This window comes from Fistularia commersonii, chromosome 12 (assembly GCF_037954325.1).
Source record: "Fistularia commersonii isolate RoL2024-O1a breed Wild chromosome 12, RoL_Fcom_v1.0, whole genome shotgun sequence".
Lineage (NCBI taxonomy): Eukaryota > Metazoa > Chordata > Actinopteri > Syngnathiformes > Fistulariidae > Fistularia > Fistularia commersonii.
In genome coordinates this window covers 1,668,112-1,693,812 of record NC_141295.1, presented here as the reverse complement: position 1 = coordinate 1,693,812, position 25,701 = coordinate 1,668,112, and the positions used below count along the sequence as shown (strand labels likewise).

General features: G+C 39.6%; 1 protein-coding gene across 1 annotated transcript in view; it reads right to left on the bottom strand.

The window, feature by feature from the left end:
* LOC147228083 (myosin-10) overlaps positions 1-25,701 on the bottom strand; it is a 69,322-nt gene that overhangs the window by 37,560 nt on the left and 6,061 nt on the right. The window contains exons 3-7 of the mRNA XM_086156267.1: positions 18,368-18,524; positions 5,491-5,518; positions 2,344-2,446; positions 1,908-1,937; positions 1,018-1,035 (exon numbers count right to left, since the gene is read on the bottom strand). Of these exons, the coding sequence (XP_086012393.1) occupies positions 1,018-1,035; positions 1,908-1,937; positions 2,344-2,446; positions 5,491-5,518; positions 18,368-18,524 (336 nt within the window). The remainder of the gene's footprint in view (positions 1-1,017; positions 1,036-1,907; positions 1,938-2,343; positions 2,447-5,490; positions 5,519-18,367; positions 18,525-25,701) is intronic.

Here is a 25,701-nt window from a genome sequence, read left to right as displayed (position 1 = left end):
CTGACACAAGGAAATATTGAAGTGGGGGTTGTTATTGCTTCTCAAAGACCAACCAACCATGATGTGTATATATTGTAAAATATATATGTGTGTTGGTCATAATTTCAGCTCATCATCATAGGTTTGGAAATTAAAAACAGGTAATCTTAGAGGTTACGGCAGAGCATAAAGCTGTTATCTTTAGCTGCTTAAGTACAGAACTATTAACAGAACTAATTGATGCCATCTGCCTGACGTCAAAACACTGGCAGATGGAAGTTTGTCATTATTACATAAACTGGTCTAAGATAGCACTAGCTGTGGGATTAGTACATTGTACTAGAAAATAGGACAACTCTGCAGAGAAACTGACCACTTAGCAACTGACCCTGTCAACGACAAAAGTCAAATGCAATCTCTTAACTTTATTCTATAGACACATTCTGAAAGCAAGTCTTTTTTTTTAAATGGGAAAAAAAAAATTAAAAAAGCAATTTGGAATCAAATTATGGAAATGGGAGAAAATTAAATTAAAGTAAAAAAATCTCAAAGAAATAGTTTATCGGGAAAAACAAGCTGCGATATGGAAAAAAAACAAGCTATCAAGCAGAGAGAAACAGTTAACCTATGTGATAAACCATCAGCGCAGTATCTATATCAGTTAGCTTGAGCAGTACATTTTAAAAATCAGATAGAGTAATAAGAAGCGACTTAACAACTCAGGCAAATATAAAATGTTCTTGATCATTTCCATGCCAGCCCAATTGTGTAATGAATTCTAATTAAAGCAGAGTTGCATTTGCAGAATAGATGCAGAATCGTATAGCATAAAGAGGACAGAAAAGTACAGATCATGCTATGCAAGAGTTAAGGCACGACTACAGCAGGTGGCTTATGGTGGATGGAAAGCGGCTATGGCTTAGCTTTTGGCAATACCAAAATGTTAATAATTTAAAGATTAGATGCAACAGAGGAGGCAAAGCACTTCTTTTAGATTGTATGCAAGGCAAGATAGGTGAAAAACTACAGTCTACTCACATAAAACAGGGGTCCACTCTGTAGGACATGGGGAGATTCAATTGTTATCGTTGAATGTAAATAACAACTTGCTTTAGTGTCATGGACTTGAGAAAATTTGCACTTCAATTACACTGTGGCAGCAGAAGTGAAGCACAATCTACAGCAGTCCATGAATATAACTGAAAATTTCCCTGCTGTGTACCCCTGCTGGCACACAAGACCCCTTTTCTTGTTCATGTTTTGTAGTTAATGGATAAGAGTTCTTTTTAACATTTGCCAAAAGTAAATGGGTAGATTGCAAGAGCCTGCAGGGGTCATGAAGACTAGTACACTTATTTACTGCAAATGAAATTTCTCATCATCAATGTTTGTCTCAAATCAACATCTCTAACAAACAATATCCATCCTCTTAACAATAAAATAACAAAATTAACAATTCAACTTTTTGGATACGGTCAAACAGAAACATTTCATATTGCACAAGATGACCCCAAGACATGACAGTTTGTCACAACAAATACAAAAAACATGTGTGATTATTCTGACTGAGTGGGAAGCACAAAAATGGCAAACAGGTTTACAGTAGGGTAATCCCAAAATACTCCACAAGAAATACAATTAACAATATAGATTCATGCCATGTTAGAAATTACTTACAAATGCATTTTGTGCCTGGCAGAGACAGAAAGGATATATTCTAAATACACTGGTTTCTTGTTTTGCATTCCAGTAATCATCATGTTTCAATTACAGTCTGTTTCAGTGGATTTTGTTTAACCAATACCCACCTTGAAACAGGAAATATTTAGTAATTATCCAAAATAGAGAAAGTCTTTGCGTTTTACGGAGAAGTACAACATTAGTGTAACATGCATATGAATATAGTTTAAGAAAAAATGAGGACTTGCCTGTAGCTTCACTGGTTTAGGAGATTCTGCCTGTTTGTTACAAATAAAAAAATGTAAATGTTAGATTGTGTGGTTACAAATCTGCTTCCAGAACCCAAACATCGTCATGTAAGGAGCTTTGAACAAAACTGCAAAGCCCACAACAATCTTGCCAGGCTTGATCAATCATTCCAATGATCATCACAAGAACAGACACTAAATTTGTTCTAATCAATTTTTAAAAAGTGACTTCATCCCAAAGAAGTTTTCCGGTCATATGAGGACGTTGTAAGGCATGAGAGAGAGGAAATGGATTTCGCAAAAAAAGGACAAGGTCAAAATTTCAAAAAAGGTCAATTTGAGTTTTACAAAGTTTATGGCTTATGGTAGAAACCAGCAGCGTAAAAGGCAGAGATGGAGTAGGAGGGAATGCTGTTCACATTTAGGTAACACTCACTGGAATGGTGTGATCTTTTCTTCCTTTGTGGGAGGAGGCAACATGTGCCAGGTACTGGATGACTTTTTTTGTGTTTTCTGTCTTGCCAGCTCCAGACTCCCCTCTGTCAAAACAAAAGAAAATATTATCAATAACTTTAACTTTTCATGGGCATCGACAGCACTTTTAGTGGATATTTATCGTTCATGACAAATGCTCCAGAGGATTGCCTACAGACATTTTTTAACCAAACAATTTTCACTTAATAGTGGAACAAAATTCAAAAACATTAGTTCCTATCAATCATTTAAGCTGGAAACAGGAGTTTTGAAATATTACCCAGACTTTAAAATACTTGAACTATACCATAATGAACTCAATTGTCAGAATTTAAATTCTGTACTATAATTAACGATGCAAACATTTTAATCTTCAGTGTTGCAGCTGGTGGTAATAGGACTCATTTTACAATACACTGCTGAGAGGCTTTATCTATAGTAAAAAAGAAAAGCAAAAAAAAGGGGTTTCCCCAAGATGATTTTGCTATATTTCCAAAGCATCTAGAGAGCAGTTTAGCTGTAAAAATAATGTGATGAGTCACATTTGACATTAGTGGCTGTGCTACCACAATTTTTAACGAGTAAAAGTGCAGCAGGTAGAAATACTGTATGTAATTTGAAGCTGTCGAATCACCCTGACAAACCAAAACCATTGAAATGTCTTAGACTGCACAGCTTGTGAATGTTTTTTTTGTTGCTCAATTCTGTCTGTCATTCTACTCTGGAGTTTTGCCTGCTTTTTGCTACTCTCCCAAATAGTTCTTCCAACACAAGACTGTTGGGGAGCCTTTTAGATTTAGAGTATAGCTTGGGTTTTCCGTAAGTGCAAATTTGTATACACCAAGTACGCACAAAATACTGTTTTTCTTTATGGGTCAGCGAATGTGATGTGACTTTTAAGTAAAGCCTATAAGAACAGAGTGTAAGAAGTGTCTGTCTTGTGAATGAGGGTAATCATGAAGGTATTACGTCAATATCTCTGCTGTTAGCCTCAAATCACTGGGTGTTAAGTTCCTCCACACCTCCCATTTCAAGAAACAAGCCAAAACATGACAAGTGTGGACTTATTTGTGTTATGGAAAACTCCTTTCCTGGCAAATATTTTTAATTGTCAGAATCAAAATGATTAATAATGATCATACTGCTTAATCTTAAGTATATTATACTCACTTTTGGTACAGACACCTGGACAAGAACAAATAACAGACAGTTCACAGTCACCGGAATGTGATCTGGCTAATTTGCTACGATGCCAAGTTAAATTTTAAGTTTGTTTTTCAGTTCTGGCCAATTCTGCTTTCATACATTTTGACATCCACTGGGTCCATCAACAGCAGGCCTATTGTGAAATTGTTATTTTGTGTTAGGTAGGTTTTCTAAGAAAAATTGCTGACAGCTACTGAAGATTGGGAAAGCCCAATTAATACAGGGCCTTGCCAGAGATATTCTTACAAATGAGGATGGGCTCGATTAACTAGATGATCAGTTTACGTAAACAATAAAACACTAAGATTCGCTGAAAAGAAATCTTTTTGTGGGACTTCTAAAGGGACTTGGTAGCTACAGTTTCTTGAGTATTTAATCAGATGGTTTATTGCCTCCCACATTCCTTTGGACTGACTGGCAATATATTTAGCTATTTGTATCTTATAGCACAGTTTCGTCTGTTGACAGCGACAATGGCCACCAGATATCTGAAGTGTCATGGACGTTCAGTAGGACATTTAGCCTTGGGATTAGAGGTTGACAGGACCAGATATTGAAAAGTGAAGTAATCATGGTTTAATGATGCTGACTGCCCATTAATTAGTAGTGGTACTAGTAGATCTGTATTTTTCTCTTTTAATGTTTTAATTGAAAGTTAACTATCAACTCAGGAAGGTTTATTTGCAAGTGTTCAAAGTCAGGAAAGACTTTACATGCTCAAAATTCAGTGCACATCCTGTAAGCTTTTGCATGGCCTTCTGTCCTCTGTAAATTTGGCTTGTCTCAAATGTAAAGAACTCAAAAACATTACCGCATGATTTATTATAATATACTGCTCAAAAAAATAAAGGGAACACTTGAACAACACAATGTAACTCCGAGTCAATCACACTTCTGTGAAATCGTAGTGTCCACTCAGGAAGCAACACAGATTCATTTTGACTTGTTTTAAGGACATTACATCAAAGTTGGATCAGCCTGGAGTTTGTTTGTACACTTTAATTTTGAGTGTGATTCCTAATCCAGACCTCCATGGGTTGATACAATTGATTTCCATGGATCATTTTTGTGTGATTTTGTTGTCAGCACATTCAACTGTGTAAAGAGCAAAGTATTTCACAAGAATATTTCATTCATTTACATCTAGGATGTGTTTTTTAAGTGTTCCCTTTATTTTTTTGAGCAGTGTATATTAATTGTATTTATAATTAATGAGCACAATTCATATACTAATACAGTCTTTGGACTGTCTGTAAAGTCATTTGGATTTGAAAACATCGCTGGTAAGCTGTAGCTACTTTTAAAAATACAGAATCCCTCCAAGACGGCTGCCAGTGTGCCAGTACTTAAGCAGTAAAGCGGGCATAAACCCAAAAGTGTGACTGCCATGTTCAGTTTGAGCTTTTTTTGGGAGTTGGGGGGGGGGTATGAGAACTGGGGGGGAATGAGAACTTAAGAACAAATCACACAATGACAGTTACATGGTTTGTGTCTTGATACCTCTAAGGGTTGTCTTATGGCTTCATTCCTGTCATCTGCAGTCACTTATCACTACAATGACACCAGACAGCAATGTAGCAGAAATGCGGGGCAAATCTCAGACCCACATTTCTTCCTTTTCTGTCAAGTAGTAACAGTGACACCAAGATTTAAAATAACCCACTGCCCCATTGCAGCTGATCAACTAGCACCACACATCAACACATGTAACTGCCAAAACATATTCTAGTCATATAAAATATAATTTAATGCATCCAAACCAAGGGAAGTTCTTTCATAGAATTGGAATAAGGAGAAGACATATGCGTTAGACTGTTGAATGAAAAATGATCTTATGCCACAAGAAAGCAGGCTTAAAATAAAAGCAGAGTTGAATTTATCGAAAGTAAGACTTCTTACTCACGTGCAAAGAATGGACTGGTCCTCTCGATCTGTAGCAAATAACAGGGAGAAAAGGAAGAGAAAAGGTTAACCTCAATTTCTGTCTTTTACCCAATCCCTATTGGGTTTTCAACCGATGTGATTGACAGCATCACAAAAATACTGGATCCAAAGTAGTGTCTTATCAGCAGTGAGCACAACTGAAGGTCAGCCTTGCTTGTTTATGGACTCACACAGCTTTTCACAAACAGCATTTTTTTGAAGTCGGAAAAAGAAAGTGAGTTTAATCTGTGTTTTTTCATCTGGTTGCACTTTCAGCCTACACAGAATTTAACAGCATGCATTTCCTTGAGTGCAGCATCAGAAAAAGCAAAAATATACAATCAAATTACACAGGGACATAAAGTCAAAGTACGATTAGCTTCTTATTTGGATGCCTATAGTTCTGTAGAATATATGTGGTACTTGGAGAAGTTCAAAGATATGTTAATTGCTAGAAAAGGCTAACTCAGATTCAATAAAGGTTCATAAACCTGAAATGTTACACATGTTGGTATCAAGTCAAATTTTACAGGACTGTCCTGCATACTGATGCCTGGGAATAATAACTGCTAAGCTGTTATAGAAATGTTTGCTTTTGATTTTATCGCCAACATTTAGTGGCTAGAGCAGCCACTGTGACAGCACCACATCAGCCGCTTGTCATCTTTGGGTTTGCTGGCTAGACCTCTAACCACATTTAAGGGATGTTCATGAAGCTCATCCAGCTGTCTTGATATGATCAGTAAGGGATATTTCATGACGATTAATTGAATAAAAGACTTCTATAAATGCAACCAAAACAAAGTGTCCAACTATATTTATAAAAAAAGCCTACATTGACCACTTGATCTATGTATTTTCCCTCTTACAAATGTTTAATGATTATCATAAGAGGGACAGCTTTCACTATGATTATGGGGTAATAAAATTACACTTGATGGGTCTCAATGAACCATGAAAGTAGGCCAGTATACTGCTTCGCATGAAGTATTAGTCTGAGATTCCAAGTAATCATTTGAAAGGCCCTCCAGGGAATAAGTGATGATGTCATGGGAAAAGAGAACTCTCTCATCAAAAACACCTCCCCTATACCCCAACCACCAGATGGACCCTCCCGTCAAGTCACATGTCCTGCAGTGCTGCAAAAGGCCAAAGATTAGATAAAAAGTCATCTATCTGCACTTGTCTATTAAACCAAAAATTGGTCATGGGCATTGACTGGATAGTGCATTCTGTTAGTGAAAACTGGTGGAGTTTATATCTGCAAAAAGAAAAGAAAAAAGTTCGAAACAACAGCAGCATGTTTCCCTTTTATTCATTCCATTTCCTATGTCTGTGGAGGTCCTCAGTAATCCAATACATGGTGAATTAGTGAAATCACCTTCTTCAATTCTGAACCGAAGAAGCCTGATGAGGGTTGAAACGTCTTCAAGTGAAGAACTTCACAACAATTCAATTTCCTACCCGTGGGGATCAAACGAGGGTCTTGGGCAGCCCGAGCACTAACCATGGGGCCACCATGTATCAGTTTCAGCCAAATCACTTAACTGTGCTCTATGCTTTTTGTTTCTTGACCAGATCTGTCTATACCTGCAATCCAGGTCTCAAAATCTGTAGAGGTTGAGATAAAAACAAGACATGAATCCATGAATCCAAAGTCTAATGATCACTTGTGAAAGAAGCCAAATAGTCAAACTTGTTAAACAGCTTGCAATTATGTAAGTGAACAACCCCAATTGTAGGTGATTAATTCACATTCAATCAGCAAAGGAAATGGTAGGTACTCATTGACATTTTTGTAACTATTACTTCTCTTCCAAGCCCATTCAAAAAGAGTTTAGGCTGACGTGTCATCAGTACTACCAAAAAACTGCAAAATCAGTTAGATAACTGGTTATTTCCAAGCTGGTGCACAGTGGATTAGATTAAGATACTAATACTTTATTGATCCCTACTGGGGAAATTTGGGAGTTGCAGCAGCATAGGGCAGAGGACAGGTATCAGAAGACATTAAGGTTAACAAATAGACAATAGACAATAGACATTAAAAAGGATATAGACAACAACAACAATAAAAATAGATAAACTACTACTTGAGAACGGGAGCAAAGAGAAAATTGCAAGTAGTGGCCAGTAGTACAGAAGTGACTCCAGCCTGTCAGAGTTGTGTGCCATCCAGACTGCTGCTGTACGGTCTGATAGCAGTGGACACAAAGAAGGGTCAAAACTTTTAGACCTTAGACTTGGGTTCTGCGCCAGGGTAGGATGATCCGCTGGCTTAATGGGCTGCCCATCAGCCAAAGCTCATCATCCAGAGGGTGAGGATTGTCCATGATTGCTCCGAGTTTGTCCTTCACCCTCCTCTTTGCCACCATTTCCCAACAATCCAAGTTTCCTTTCCTCACCAGCTTGTTAAGCCTGTTGACCTCGCCAGTGTTGGCAACAAAGAGCACGCTGGCTACCATAGACTGGTAGAAGGTCTTGAGGAGCCAACAACAAACACAAAACAACTTCAGTCTCCTAAAGAAGAGCATCGTGCTAAGACCTTTCCAATAGAAGGCATCTGTTTTAAGTGTGTCCAGTCTAGTTTGTTTATGTGGATCCCATAGTACTTCTATGAGTCCACAATCTCCACCTCCTCATCCTGGATAGTGATTGGTACAGGTGTCCTCATATACGGGGGTTCTGGTTACGTTACACAATAAAACTCTCAATCAGTCCTCTATTCTCCTCCTCGTCGTAGTCAATCATGCATCCGATTATAGAACAGTCATCTGAGAACTTTGGGAGGTGGCAGGAACTAGAGTTGTGGTGGAAGTCGGAGAAAAGGAATAGGGACAGGATAGTACCTTGGGGCACTCCTGTGCTACTCGCTAAAGCCTCAGATACACAGCCATCCACCCTGACATACTGCAGCCATCCTGTGAGGTAGTCCAGAATATAGGCAGTGTTGTCAGAGTTGAAGATACATATCCAGTGGCAGTAACTCTCACAGTATGTGTGTGTGTGTGTGTGTGTGTGTGTGTGTGTGTGTGTGTGTGTGTGTGTGTGTGTGTGTAAAAGACAATGGCCACAAATGTGTAGAAATTATACCGAAGAGATCATATATGTTTTATACTTTTAGCACACATCATGCAAACTGACAGCATATGCAGCAACAAACTGAATAGCAAACATTGTGAAGTCTGGCTATTTTTGAATACAAGAAAAAGTGGGTCTATGAATGTTCTCATTCATCCACGTCATGGTTAATTATTCCCAAATCTTGTTTTGGCAACTGCACTTTTTTTTATAGGGAAAAGAGTAGAAAACACAATTGTGTTCAAATTGTTGCAAACTGCAGAGAGGATCTTAAATAGACACTAGCTTATCACTTGCAATTGATTCCTTTCCAGTATTCAAAACATACCGATAAAAGTAAAACTGATAAAAAGTTAAAGAGCTGACAACAGAGCGTAACGCCACAGTGTCGACAAAGGATCTAGTAGCCACATTTTAAAACAAAACATGCCCTTCTACTGTTATACCATTAGACTTCCACTGAATGATAACCAAGGGTCTAAGGTAAAGTATTATACCATTATTGATTAGGGCTACAAGGAATAAAAATAGAAGAGTTAGCTGTTTTGGGTTGAACAAAGTTATTAAACCACTGCACTTTGAGAGGCCATTCCTGGATTTTCAAAAAGCAGCTAAAAATATTAATAAAGAACTGTTTATTACGGCGAACCTTCACAGTGCTAATATTCGTCCACATTTGGGTATTTAATCCGAAATGGAAAAGGTTGCTTCACAGGGCTCTATGGCTAAAGGCGAAAAAGGTTGAAAACTCGACACTCAACATCCCGGGCTTGACGACACTGACAGAGATGAAAGTTTTGTGGTAAAAAGTGCTGACTCTGATGGAATCACATCTGACTGAGGACACAGCTGGATGGCTCATCAGGGACAACCAAGGTTTCCTGGCTCGAATCAGTAACTTTGTAGCGGGAAGAGGCTGGCCTCACAGGCACATAAACACCGAATAAAAGCATCCATCAGCCACAATCTGTAGATAATCCCAACCTCTTTGACATCTGCCATTATTCACATCTGTATCTGAGAAACACAAAACTCCTCAGAAAGCTGGTGTCTTTTATCAGAGAGATTGCAGACTCAGTGGAAAGATATGATCCCGTCATTGTGAGCATCTATGTCTCCATTCTCTGAGGCGACGGTGCAGCTGCGATGTTAACACGGCGTTAAGCTCTGATTAATTGCCCAGAGACACTCTGGGTCTGTACAGAAGAGAAATATCCAAACAACCACTTTTATTTCTGTAACATTACAAGCTGGTCATAAGGACTGTTTTGTGAGTTGGGCATGATTGGTAGAACTGCTTGGCAGATTCACATGACTGTCTGGGGGGGGACTGAGGTTTTCCACTGAATATAATATGAAGATGACAAATTAAAGGAATGAAGACTAAATCAGTGTAAGGACATCATGAATGCAGATGGTCGCATGATGACCAAAAAGGCCAAGAAATGCTGTGATGGTTATGAAGATAATGTGAATCATATGCTATGGCCTTCAGTCACCTGATAAAACCTAATGATGGTTTCAAGGAATCCCCTGAGTAGAGTTGGTTAGACACGTGACTTTTCGTTTTTTCAGTTTCCACTGTATAATAATGTTGATTGACGCAGACAAAGGACATTTATTTTGAGTATTTGACAGAAACATGGGGAAAGAACATTTAAAATGTAAATGCTGGACTGACGTTAATAAAGGTAGCCTTGAAACAGATGTCTGCTTCAGTGGTGTAAAAGACATGTGACAGCAGCATAGTTGACGATATCTTGTGCTTTGACATGCTCGGCGGTGCATGTGGCTTCTCTCCCGGTGATGAGGAAGGACAAGGAGAGAGGGAGATTGAAGAAAGAGCTGATCTGAGCTAAGGACAGGGATCTTATTGTGAGGCAGTAGCATGCTGGGCCAGTGACAGCTAACGCCTGTACATGAGAGAGGCAATAAAACCCAAATATCGAACCAGCATGCTAAAACTGCGTCCTTTTAGACTACACACATGTCAAGTTCGATAGAGAAGGAGCCCAGAATCACAAACCTAGTTTGCCTCAAAGGGCATTTCAATCAGTACAAATTAGGGCATTCTGCCTTTCTTGCAGGTTTAGGTTGTCAGTGAAAGGTCTTAAGAATGATCCCTCTCTGAACATGGACAGACATGCAGTAGATACCACACAAACAGAATAAACAAATAAAATATTAAAACATGGTATAACATATTTCAAAAACAACCTGACATACATTTCAAATCTAGTCAATTTAGAAATATTAAGAAGTGCAACATGACCATGCATAGACTACCTTACATATTACATTTTCCACGTAAAATAAAGTAGTGGTTAAGCATCCCATGTAGCAATTACTAGATTTCTTTTTGCACACAGCTGGAATATGGGTTGGCAGGAATCTTACCAATACAAGCATGAAATCTTGTTGATTTTAAATAATTGTATGTGTGTTGCATTGTCCTCTCTGGTTTGGAAAAACATAATCATGAAAACCATTGAACGACTCAGCTATGCCGGTGTGCAAGACAGCTTTAAAACCCATTTAAGTTATCTTCTTGTGACATCTTCCAAACAAATGAAAATTATTTCTTGCCACCCAAAGAAGAATGGACTACCTGGGACTTTCAGAGGTATTTCTTGTTTTTTAAGAAACAAAAAGGAATCATTCATTTGTTATGGGTAAGATGATAAAGCGCTCATGTGTGAGTTAAATTGGGGTTCATGCCAAGAAACTAATGGCAGTGGAGATTCACAGCCTTTTGTAACCAGTATGTAATATTTCTGACACAGAAAATGTGTGGTAAAACTGAAAAACTTTTACTGAAAAACAGTAAAACTGTAAAATCAGTCAGCAAAAGTGCTGCAAAAGTGACAAATGAGATTCTGGTCAACAGATGGACAGCTCCACTTTATTTGAAATACTCCTCAAATACAATTAACTATCGGGCTCTTTTCAACACGAAATTACAAGGCAATTAAAGGAAATGTTTTTTGGGTAGATGGGCAAGTAGTGGTTTTGTTATATTTTAGTTTTGTCTATTTTTCATGAGGTCTTTAAAGTTGGGTCGTGTTAAGCTGCAGAATATGAATTGTTTGAAATGCAGCTTTCATGGATTTAGTTACTAATGCATTGCAGTGGGACATTGATAAAAAAAAGGTTCTTCAAATTTAAAATTCCAACTGTGCAATTGGGCGGAAAATCTGTTGGCTCAGATGGGATTTATATATTATCACACACCCAAAAAAAGACTACTCCTTATAGTGAAATGAGAGTGGTTTTACAGCCAAAACCACTCCATGTATCATTAAGAACAGATAAAATTTGCAAAAATATCTCAATAATTTAACCTTGTCTTGAATTATCCAGCTCAAAAGTGTGTTACTGTTAGTGTTTGCTTTAAGTGTCTGCTCTGCCATAGTGAAGGTCAAGCTATTTTTATGGCACTGTGCAGGTCAATAGATGAAAATGCAATACAACAGGCATTCTTTGAACAGTTTAACTACTAATATATTGATGTTACTGATGGCTCGTAAGATATTTTCCCTGAGGATACATTTTAATTCTAACAGAGAAAGAGCTCTGTCACCCTGATAAAACCCCAAGGAAGGACTAAAGAGGGGTGTCTTTCACCATTACATCAGATACAAAGATCCCCTGTTTAACAACCCAACCAAGGCATCCTTCCAGTGATGTTGATGCAAGTGCACTGTTGGAATCCATCACAACTGCTGACATGACATGTTCATTGACCTTCAAGGCATTTGTATTTATCAGAATGTCTTTATAAAACATCTCCACATAGAGTAAAATGGGTGTGTTGTCCTGTATTGAGGTTATATCAGCACAGCACTGAGGGTGATTGTGTATCTGGAGCACTAATCAATGGCAGATGTCAAGTAAGCTCCAGCAGTTAGCTTACACACCCTGTGTTTGTTAGGTAACACCTCATTTAACTACCCATCTGAGTACCGACTAGCTTCACAGCAATGCAGTTAATTAACATATCCCTGCAGGTTTTAAGATGTTGCTCAGCCATGAATGTGATTTTTGACATTTTTGTTCATTGCCATGTATCATAAATTAGAAATACCATATTCAAAATCGAACATCTGTGGCTGAATTTCTCAGCACGTTTCAGTCTAACGATGTGTTTCAATGCTTGCTAGTGCATAAGTAAAGTGCTGACATATAGTATTGTCATCATATCAACTATTTGCTCATCATTTCTGTTATTTTCTGTAATTACAAATATGGTTTGGATTTCAGGGTTGAATGGTGTTTGTGGCATCAGGTTAAAATTATGTCATCAGACTTTACATGAGTGTCCAAAATCACGGAATGGACAATCCCTCCCATCTTCATTTAGGTGAAATGTTTTGGTTAATCTAAGACAAACAAAAATTGGTGAGATACTTTGTATAAATTAGTATGGCCTCTAAGTAGGGATGACTTGGATATTCATGAAGTGTTCCTCATTTGTGTAATTTCCCTTTTGTGGGACTAATGAAAAACTGAATGTGAATATATTCAAGTTAGTTCAAAAAAATTAATTGTAAAAATTGAATGTTAATTCCACCACTGTATCTGATGCTAGAACGGCTGACAAGCTAGTTAGAAAACTTAGCAAGTAGACATCTATTCTCTGCTTTTTAACTTCTGAAGTGTCATATGAACTCAACTCTGAGATGACAGCAAGTTTCAGATAGAATGCAATTAAATGACTATCAAGACAAACAAATGAAGCAAATTTCATGGTGTGGCTCATTCCAGACAGTGAGACAATATCTGGGGCATCGCTCAGGTTTTCATCTTCATCAAAAACTTTGAAGGAAACAGGGTAGAGCATGTTAAATGTTGTGGATCTTCACAGATATTAATCATGTTGCTGAAATGCTCTGGGCTACAGCAAAACAGCAGCTGGCCTCCACTAATCTCCAACCTATAAACCTCTTTTTCTGACCACACAGCATGGTTGATTCTCGTATAGACACAAATAATGGTATGGAATGAAAGTGCTATGAAAAAATTGCAGGTTGAGACTTGAGTCCAATTATCTTCAAGTTTTGATCCTAAACGAAGACCATCTTTCTTGCAGCCCTTTCTTATAATCTCAGAATTTCATCTCTGAAAAAAGGTTTCTCAAAGTTTGTGAAATATGAATTAACATTTCATTACGGTTTTGAAAAGTTTCATTCAAATTAGGGCTGAAATGGTTCCTCGAATAACTGGCTTATTCAATTACAAAATTTACTTCACGAATAATCATTAAATCAAACAATTTTACATGAGGGTGGAGCACTTAAGTGGGAATTAACTTACACTGCTGACATAACTGAAGCATGAAAGAATGACTGACAGAGACAAAAGCAAAGAGGAGCAAAGGGAAGATATACCACAATAGAAACAATAAAAAGTGTAATAAAGTATGGCGCCTTTGGTAGCCAAACTGAGAAAAACAAACAGTATTGTGTGTGCAGTTGTATTGTTGTTCATTCCCCCTGATTATGTAGCTGGCGGACCAGCTACTAAACCCTATTAAAACAATTTGATCAACATTCAAAAGCACAACGCAAAAGCCTGGTGATGGGAAAGGGATGACAAGAAAAAGTATTATTACGAGAGGTATCTTCAATTCCTTGTAGGCATTGCCGACACCTCCTTTAGTGGACACATGAAGCCTGAAAAGACAGACAGGACTGTCCAGTGTGTCTCCTCCCCCACTAGTTAGCCCTCTCAATAGCACAAAGCATCAATTGTCAAGTACAATTGGGTCACCCCCTCTGTTCTCCCTGGTCCAATCAAAATAAGTCAGTGATCTTAGTGTCCTCGTGTCCTGAAGTTTGTTAACCAACCTGGGAGGATCTCTTTCACTGTGAATCTTCCTTTTTTTTTCTCTAAAACCAAAATCTATCAAAACTGAAAAAAGCTTCAGCTACCTACTTATATTCAGAAATTTGCTGAGTAATAACGTCCATCACATGAGACGATTCAAGTTCGGACTGTGGTCGTTTTATTTAAAATGTGAAAATGTCTTTATTGTGTGCAGAGACACAAATGCATTGACACTGACCATTGATGTGGGTGAAGGCTTGATACAAATAAAATGTTTCAGACAGACATTCTGTCTAAAACAAATGCATATAAAAAATGCATTTAAAAAAACTTGTCTTGAAAAGAATTTTTATTTTTTTAAGTATGCCATTAATCATGCAGCTTTGTTTGAAAATAAATTAGATTTAACATTTTTATAGCAGCATGCTAGCAATCCGCAGTCACAAGGGTATAGCACGACAGTCTTATAGTGAACAATTTGATTATGTAGCATCCCTAAGTCACATCAGATCGATCAAATTAAATCTACAGTGCAGGGAAACTTGACTGAAAGGGGTAGGAATCAGCTTACCCAATATCAACCTTAAGTTGACCTTAGCGATCCTTAATAAATGTATTAATTACAGCTATACAGCTAATCCTAGAATCAGGCTCACTGTCATTTGGTAAGACTGGGTAAAGCAGGGACCAGTCGCCAGTCGATCACAGGGTCTCATCTCGAGAAATACAACCATGCACTCTCTCATTCACATGTCAAGCCAAATGAGGGTCTCCAATTAACCTACAGCATGTAATTGCACTGTCGGGGAAAACCAGAGAACCCGGAGCAAAGTGACAGACACAGGGCGAATATGAAAACTCCACATAAAAAGGCCCTGTTGGAATCGAACCAAGGCCCTTCTTGGTGTGAAGCGAACGCCTGCACTTCCGTGCCGCCTCCTTCACAAGCCATATGATAAAAATTGCCTTGAAACATCAATAAATTAGTGTGGGTTTAGGGAACACAGTCAAAGGCCATTAGAACATCTATTTTGCCACAATTTTGAGGAATAGACTTTTCTAGGTAAATCTTCAGAACACCAGAAGAAGTGAAATTGAGAAATATGGCGCTGAATGAAGTAAACTTCCTTACTCAGGTATTTGGAAAAAAAATCTTCAAAAACAGGAAACACATCATTTCATTCTTGTTCAATTTTTTACGATATACAAGGTTTCTGCAGGTATCAGCTACTCTAATTTAATGCTTTTCAGTGTCCTTTTCAATCCCACTTTAAATATATATCAATATACCTTATTATATTTAATTAATCCCTTGCGGAAAGTTTATTCTCTGCATTTAACCCATCATGGATGAACCATGAGCAGTTGGCATGCCATCGAGCAGCACCCCTATAACAATATCATTTACATCTGGAATAGATTTCGCACAGTAGCAGATTTGAACAGATTTTGAGTGATAATGCAACTAAAGAAGCACATGGAAAAAACTTTGTGTTTGATTATTAGTCCATATTTCTTAGTTCCTTTTTCCTACAACTGTCAACGTTTTTCAGTTCAAGGCATTTGTCCTTGTATCTCCTCCTTAGATCATTTGATCCATGAGTGCACCGCCTGCATTGTTCAGCTTTCTCAGCCAGTTCATCTAGTCCTTCTGAAGGCTGGCGCACACCTCTGTCAACACAGCCTTTTTTTTTTTCTCAGTGCTTCAAGCACATTTTCCAGTGCTGTTTTTTTCAGTCCGTGCATTGCACCCTCTCGCTTCCCTCTCTCTTAATTGAGTTACACCCTTTATATTGTCCTGGCTGGCGCTACAGATGCCAGTACTTCTTTTGTGCGGGACACTATGAGAACATCTCCGCAAGCTCTGACCTGGTCACAGACTTGTCTCAGGGCCTCAACAATTTGTTCAGTTGTGTTGCAGATCTTCACTTCCCTTAGGAACGTGACTCTGGAAGTCAGTTCTTTTCTATAGTATGGGGAAAATCAAAATGTTATACTATAGCTTGATTTGTCCTTTCCACGTGTAAAAGATTTAGCTATGTCAGAGACCGGAAACATTGCCTCAAACAGCTCAGAGACACCATTGTTTAACACAGCGGTCGGGAACCTATGGCTCACGAGCCATATTTGGCTCTTCTGGTGACGGCATATGGCTCCCAGACAATTTTGAGTTGAAAAAAAAAAAAAATCAGTTTGGAAATGATTTTAAAATACTTGTGATATTTCTTCATTATACTGTGTCATTGTAAAGTAAACAGAAATAAGTTATGAAGATAAATTTCACGGGTTACCCGTCAGTCGTGTCTGGAACCAATGGCTTCCGAGCACGTCCGGGTCATTGTAAAGGTGAAGAAATTAATTTTATCAGATAGCCAACTAGTTTATCCGCTTCAACCGTTGCAACGGAAAAGATGACGAAAAGAAAAAAATATGATGATTACGGTGAACAGAGGAATTAGCATTTGGATCTGTGGTATGTCTAATATGGAATGATAAAACTGAATCGATGAAACGGTAAAATATAAAGCGGCACATCGAACAAATCCATGCAGCACCAGAGGTCGCGTTAAAAGTAAGACATATCTAATTTATAATACGTTAAAAATACTATATGGCTCTCAATGACATATATATATATATATATATATAGAAGTAAATTTGCTTTTATGGCTCTCCCAGTCAAAAAGGTTCCTGAGCCCTGGTTTAACAAATACAAGTGGTGCTACACTGCAGTGTCCAGACACAAAAGTAGTCACTGTGGCGAAGTTGGTGGTCGAAGCAGCAACAGCTGTTGTGTTGGCGACCGGAGCAGTTGCTTTGCAAAAAAATCCGCCCGCCTTTCCCCGACTTATGACCTTCTGATCACATGTACAATTTAAAAGTTTTTTTCAGACACGCTACAAATCCCGCCAACGGGCTTTAAACAGCCTTCGAACGGTCCTTCATCCATCCACTTGTCTAGAATAGGACACTTTCCCATTTTCCCAACACAACACTATTCTCCGCTCTTTTGCCACGCTCAACATTCACTGTGTAACTTTGTGCATCGTCAGAACAGCGGGCATAAACAATAGCCGATTAAATTATGACCGACCATCACAGCATCGAAACGATGAAATGTTTATGTAGCCTAATCAAAACAAATTACAAATAGCAATGGTTTTTTTTTCCAAACAAGTGTATTTGAATTCTTAATTCCTCAAGACATTGAATTTGATACTTTATAATGCTATTTAAGGCCCGAACTTTTGCTAAATCTATTTAATGACTTTTAATGCTTTTTAATGACTCGTGGACATCCTGAATATTTATGCATTCAGAGCTCACAGCCCAAGAGAACCGCCAGTAACTAAGAGCAAGACAGCAGGCTGACAGCTTGGGGATAAAGCCAAGCAAATGACAGCCTCACCATGGTGAGGTTTGTGTGATGAATAAAAGCCAGAAGAGTTCAACTCAAAAAAACATGAACACTCTTGCTATAATGCCTTTTAGTTTTCAATCAATCAGTCTCAACAGGAAGAATTGTATGACCACACAGAGTGGGTTGTAGTCACAAGACTGCAGGCGGAAAACATATAGCTCAAAAGTGATTTTTGCCTTCCGTCTGTCGCCACTCATTGCAACGGACAAGGAAGAAGCTGGTAAATGGAGTAAAATTAAGACGGCAGCTGTCACCACTTGAAAACTACAGGGCAAGCCAGAGAATATCATATGTATCAACAATAAACAACATGCCCTTGTTATAACAGTAAAACAGTTATTCCAATGACTGAGGTCTATTCGTGTTTCCCAATATTTGAATTAATGTGGCAAAGAGCCAGTTGGATAAATACCCAGTGGACTTTTACCAAATCAACAAAATGCGTAATTTAAACTCATGTTTTGCTGTGTATATCAATCAAAACCAACTATAGTGAAAGGGCCACGGTATACAACAGTAACACACTTACCTTGTAACATGCATCTGTATGCAGACTCTGAGATGGCGTAGATATGAGGGGGCATTTCATGTCTCTTTTTGCCCCTGTACATGTCAACGATGTTCTCTGAGTAGATAGGCAGGTTTTTGTAGGGATTTATTACCACACAGAAGAGACCCGAGTATGTCTGCAAAAAACAAAATATACAATCAGATGCTGTTATTTTACTGGCTATTCGCCAACATTATGTAATTTTCAGTCACAATGGACAGAGATTTTAAGGTTTAAGAGACACTGGCAATCAGACAAAGGAGGTAAAGATTTAATCTATGACAGTACATCTATCTGTCAGCGACATAATGCAGACAGACACGCCAGGACAGGGTTAATCCGCAACACGTCTGCCTCTGCAGGAAGGCTCGGTTAATTCAAGTGTGTATAAGGGTATATTAGACACCGACAGATTAAGCCTTTTCACATATCAACGGCTGGAATCAAAATTCTTTATTTATCTGCAAATATAAATAACTCTGCCAGCACGTCTATTTCCCTTATTCTATCTGCTGTTATGTCCAGTCTGGCTAATTCTTAATATGCTTTCCATGAACCTCCTCACCTTCTGTGTATTACTGACATTCCCTCAACCCCCTCTCTCCATTTCTACCACTGGCTGGTCTGCAAAGCCACATTCTTTAAAGCATATATGGTGACCTGTGGGCTCCAGGGGACCCAGTAGTTGAACTGGAAAAATGGTGAGATGGAGTATTCATGCTGCAGTGGCAGAACAGATTTCTGGGTGTTTGTACATGGATGTAGAAATGACAATAAAGCTCCTTTATTGTATTTGTATTGGTTGTCTGCCTGTATGCGTGGTTCTGTGATTGACTGGCAACGTGTCCATGGTGTACCCCGCCTCTCGCCCTGATGACAGCTGGGATAGGCTCCAGCATCCCCCGTGATCTGGAGTGCAAGATAAGTGGTAGAAGATGGATGGATGGATATACAGTCTTAATGGTAGGTGCTGATTGTTTTTGCAAAATGTATTGCCAGGCTGTTTCCATAATCTAGACCCCCTATTCTAGGCACAGCGCCAAGCAGACAGATCACTGCTACTGAACCATCAGGGGCCAGAGGCAGTGGGGAGAGGAATGACTCAGCTGGCAGCCCACCAAATCAACAAAATGCAACAAATGCTTATGCACCCCAGGGGATATTTTGGGGAACCTTGGGCAAGGGGTGGGATGCCTACACATCAAGACACCAGCCAGTTTACTGTAGAAGGTTATGTGTTTCTAAAGATGTAACCTTTGGACATCGTTAGACGTCAACTTAAAGGAGATTGCACAACTAATTTTTCAATCCATTAGGCCTACTCAATAGATGTACAGATAAATCACTGTAAATCTGAGGGGAATTTACAATGCTTCGACCTGATGGAAAGTGAACAGGGAGACTAGCACAATCTGATAAGATAATGGTTAACAGCAGAGAACTTCTGAACAGTCTAAATAGTCCCAGGCCTCTGCAAAGACAAACGTTTGTGAAACAACCAATGCTAAGCAACAGGGCCCCAGCTTCTCACAGGGTTTTTTTTTCATGGGTCTCTGAATCAAGCTTAATTCAAACATAACTTGACTGTAAGGTATCAGTAAAAGCCTAACAGGCAAATATGGAGAAGAAATACATCTGCAGATACAGGTATTAAACTTATGTCCATTTGTGTAAAGACAGACTGAGAAAAAAATGCTACAGTTGATCTAAATGTCATAATCCTACATTTTGTTTAATATCTAATTATTGAAAGCGAATCTGTTCAAGTTTTGGTAACATATAAAAGAAAAGGAAACCTAAATCCAGGCAGCTGGATTTGAATCTGGAAATGTTAGTGGTCAGAAAAGGATTTGGAAATTTAGATATTAAGTGCGCCCCTTTTCTTATTCCTGTTGTTCAAGGGTTATATCTGTAGACATATCTTTTATTCTTGTGGCTGGATTTGAGTGATTTTGACATTATACTGTGTAGAATCATGTAACCCAGTTGAGGATGGCCATAAGTTAATAAATGTTTGAATAAATAGGAATAAATAGAATTTCACCATATTTTTTTTAATGTCATATTAGTGATATAAAATGTCTAAATGGGACAAATAATATGAAATTATCATTTCATATTGCTGGTGAATTTATTTGTCATTTAGTTTAATCGCACAGTTGCTTCCGGGAGTGGTGGATCTATCAACCAATCATAATGCTGACAGCGATTTGTTCCAGAAGTTACGAGACAAAAACGCGAAACCACGATATAAGCATAGAAAGTCATGTCAATGAGTTGATCAAGTCAGTGAGCAAAGAAAGGAACAGATATTAACCCTCATTTTATGTTGAGGGTCAATTTGACCCATTTCACCCATTGACCCAATGGGTCAAATTGACCCTTAACACAATATGAAGGTAATTTCTGATGTTTACTTTATCATTCTAAGTGTTTTATTTAATGTTCTGTCTATGTTGATAGACTGGTTACTTTGAACATTTTCCTGCTAAGTTAAGGACTGTATTACAGGAGAAACGGTGAACTCTAGAGCCCATGCGTCCCGCACTGGATAGGAATGCTTGATGGCGAGCCACCACAATAAGTGCCTCGACTCGACTGGATGTGACATCAGTAGGAGAACCTCCCTACTGTTCTGTTCTCTTTGCTTTTGGGGAACGTGGATTTTGATCTGCAAAGCCAACAGTACAGTTTTTCCAACTGTTTACCGAGAGCGGATATCCACACAGTCTAAGCAGCGATAGCTTTACTTTCACTTGCTAACTCCCATTTACTTGCTAAAGGACTGATTAAGTAGCAAGATTTTGGAAATCATAGAACTGTATATTCATTTTATGTTTCATTTTATGTGGCATATCTTGAATATTATGTTGACCTGTGAATCTTTTTGTTATTGCAATTGAGGGTGTTCATTTCCTATTGGGTTAATTGAGATGCTTTATGCTCATTGGTTTAAGTCAGCCTCAGGCTAGTGTCTCCCCGAGCCAGCATTGGGGGGGGCACGGGCCGGGTATATTCTCAAGCCCAGGTTAATGCAGTGGGTTGCATCAGGAAGGGCATCCAGCATGAAAGTTTTGCCAAAACCAAAGATGCAAATCAGTCATAATAACCAGATCAAAAAGGATCGGGTTAACAACGACCGCCATTGGTACTGATGACCTACAGGGAACCAAAGGAAACTGGCCTACTGTGGGTCAAAGAAGGAGAGGAAGAAGGTGTGTTCGGAAGCAAAGAAAGAGCAAAGGCAAGAGTCTGGGACTGAGAGTAGGGAATCTGAATATTGGGACGATGACAGGAAAAGGTAGAGTTGGTCGACAAGATGCAGAGAAGGAAAGCTGATATACTGTGTGTCCAGGAGCCCAGGTGGAAAGGTAGTAAGCCTAGAAGCTTAGAAGCAGGCTTTAAGTTGTACTATCATGGTACTGACAAGAATAGAAATGGAGTAGGAGTTATCTTGCAGGAGGAGTTTGTTAGGAATTTCCGGAGGTGAAAAGAATGTTATATAGGCTTATGAGTCTGAAATTAGAAACTGAAGATGTGATGCTCAATGTGGTTAGTGGCTATGCTCTGCAGGTGGGATGTAAGTTTAAGGAGAAGGAGAAGTTCTGGAATGAGCTACATGAAGTGATGCAGACTATCCCCGGAGATGAGAGAGTGGTAATTTGTCCAGACTTCAATGGGCATGTTGGTGCAGGCAGCAGAGGGGATGAAGAAGTGATGGGCAGATTTGGTATACAGGATAGAAACGCAGAGGGACAGCTGGTAGTAGATTTTGCAAAAAGGATGGAAATGGCTGTAGTGAACACCTTTTTCCAGAAAAGAAAGGAAGATAGTGTAACTTATAAGAGCAGAGGTAGGAGGTAGGAAGATCAAGGGGACAAAGGCAGAGCAGAGGACAAAGTGGTGGAAGCTGAAAAGGGAGGAGTGTTGTATGGTTTTCAGGGAGGACTTGAGAAGGCTCTGGGTGGTCAGCGAGAGCTTCCAGATGACTGGAAAACTAAAGCTTGCGCTATCAGGGAGACAGGTAGGAGAGTACTTGGTGTGTCATGCGGAAGGAAAGTAGATAAGGAGACTTGGAATGAGGAAGTGTAGGAGTATATACAAAGAAAGCAGTTAGCAAAGAAGAAGTGGGACACTGAGAAGACTGAAGAGAGCAAACAGGAGTACAGGGAGATGCAACGTAAGGTAAAGATAGAGGTAGCAAAGGCAAAATAAAGGGCATACGATGACTTGTATGCTCAATTGGACAGTAAAGACGGAGAGACTGATCTACACTGGGTGGCTAAACAGAGAAATAACGATGGAAAAGTACAACCGGTACAACAGGTCCGGGTGATTAAGGATAGAGGGAAATGTATTGACAAAAGCCAGAAGAGCAATGGGGAAATGGAAAGAGTACTTTGAAGAGCTGATGAATGTGGAAAATTAAAGAGGAAATGAAGAAAAAAAATCTGGAATGGCAGAGAAGTATGTTAGACTGGTGCAGGACATGTATGCTAGCTGTGAGACAGTGGTGCAGTGTGCTGTAGGTGTAATAGAGAAGTTAAAGGTGGGGGTGGGATGCCATCAGGGCTCAGCTCTGAGCCCCTTCTTGTTTGCAGTAGTGATGGACAGGCTGACAGATGAGGTTAGACAGGAATCTCCATGGACCATGTTGTTTGCAGATCACACTGTGATCTGCAGTGAGAGCAGAGAACAGGTTGAGGAAAATCTAGAAAGGTGGCGGTATGCGCTGGAAAGGAGAGGAATGACAGTTAGTCGCAGCAAGACAGAGTATATATGTGTGAATGAGAGGAACTCGGGTGGAACGGTGAGGCTACAGGGAGTGGAGATCAAGAAGTTGGGAGTATTTCAGGTACTTGAGGTCAACAGTCCAGAGCAACAGAGAGTGTGGAAAAGAGGTGAAGAGACAAGTTCAAGCAGGTTGGGGTGGGTGGGGAAAAGTGTCAGGTACTATGCGATAGAAGACTCAGCCAGAATGAAAGAAGAGGTGTACAAGACAGTGGTAAGACCAGCGATGCTGTATGGCCTAGAAACAGTTCCAAAGACAAAAAGACAGGAGGCAGAGCTAGAAGTCCAGAGATGAAAATGCTAAGGTTCTTTTTGGGAGTGACCAGGATGGATAGGATCAGGAATGGTCTATCAGAGTGACGACTCATGTTAGAAGCCAGGCTGAGATGGTTTGGACATGTACAGAGGAGGGAGAGTGAATATATTGGTAGACGGATGCTGGAATTGGAGCTGCCAGGCAGGAGGTATCGAGGAATACCAAGGAAAAGATTTATGGACGTAGTGACAGAGAATATGAAGGTAGTTGGTGTGAGAGAGGAGGATACAGAGAATAGGGTTAGATAAAGAGGGTTGATTCGCTGTGGCGACCCCTGAATGGAAAAGCCGAAAGGAGAAGAAGAAGGAGGACGAGACATATTCACAGAAACGCTTAAGCAGCAGATGTCTGTGGAGGTTCTCAGTCATCCAGATCATGGTGAATTCTTGTCGAAATCTTTCCAGGACAGTGTTGTACGTTTGTGAAAGGTTGTGTCTGAGGCCCCCTCCTCTGTTCAGATAAGTTTCTTCTGTTTCAACAAAGATGGCTTCTTTGACTCCTCTCTGAAACCTCTGCATGCGCCAACCAGTATCTACTTTTCGACTCATACAACCTCATTGAGCACACACTAGGGGTAATCAGAACTCTACACCACCACGCCAAGAACATCTCATTAATCACAAAAGCAAGCAAGACCAAGGTGCAACACATTAGGAAAGCCTTGACATCCTGTGGCTACCCTAACTGGGCCTTCGCCAAATCAGAAACCACCAGAGGCAGGAATATAGAACAGGAGAAAGACAACAATAAACAAAAGAATATCGTCACAATGTATGTTGCTGGTGTTTCTGAGACACTCCGAAGGGTGTTCAAAAAGAACAACAGTATGTTTCAAACACCACAACAGCCCAAGTTAAAAACTGGTGCACCCCAAGGACAAAACACCATGGCACAAGATAGAGAATTTAGCGTATGCTGTCACTTGCACTGAGGATTATGATGACGTCTATATTGGAGACCAAACAAATTCTGCACAAACGGACGGTCCAACAGAGGAGAGCCACCTATTCAGGACAGGACTCCACGGTACACCTTCACCTGGAGAACAAGGGCTATTCTTTTGAAGACAGCAATATCCATATTCTGACCAGAGACGACAACATGGTTCGAGTGAGGAGTCAAAGACGCCATCTTTCTCGAAACAAAAAAAAAAAACGTCTTTAAAAAGAGACGGGGGCTTCAGACAGAACCTTCCACAGATGTACAACAGTGTACCATCTACACCATTCAAACAACCAGGAAAGACCCACCACCGGAACCAGCCGCCAGTAATGTCCACATGAGCCTCAGTTCATGTGATCCAACAGATTTCACTCCTTTGTTTTAGCTTTACCTATTCACATTCCAATCCAAGAAATCCCATAAAATTGCTCTTTTGTTCCAATGACCAACACTCCCATTAGCATTACAACCCCCTTACACCTAGTTTCTCCAGATCGACTCTACCATTTATACAACAAGACATCATAAACTAGCCCTGCCCAAAACCTTGGCAGTTATATTCAAAAATTCCCCATAGGTCATAAGAACTGAAGAAGCCTCTTGGAAGAGGGGTAAAACATCCTCAAGTGAAGAAATTCAAGTCCAGTTACGAAGAAAAGAAGATTTTGATGATAAAGCAGCTGGTCAACATGGTCTACAGGCATCGAATTTAAACATCTAAACATGTGGGTTATGGTAGCTTCACAGTATGGGACGCTTGGTTTGAATAAAAGTGACTGGCAGAAATCTGATCTCGAAAAAAACCATTATCACACACACACACACACACACACACACACACACACACACACACACACACACACACACACACACACACACACACACACACACACACACACCAGTGTTCTTTCTTTCATTATCTATACCACTTATCCTGCACTCAGGGTCGAGAGGGGGCTGGAGCCTATCCCAGTTGCCATTGGGTGAAAGGCGGAGTACAGTTGCCACTTGATCACAGGGCCACATATCCGCATATCGAGACAGACATTCACACGTCTCGGGAAAAGTAAGGTCTCCAATTAACCGTTTGCATGTCTTTGGATTGTGGGAGGAAACCATGCAGACACAGGGAGAGCATGCAAACGCTACACAGAAAGGCCCCCTGTCAGAATCAAACCAAGGGCAATCTTGCAATGAGGCTAACCACTGTGCCACACACACACACACACACACACACACACACACACACACACACACACACACA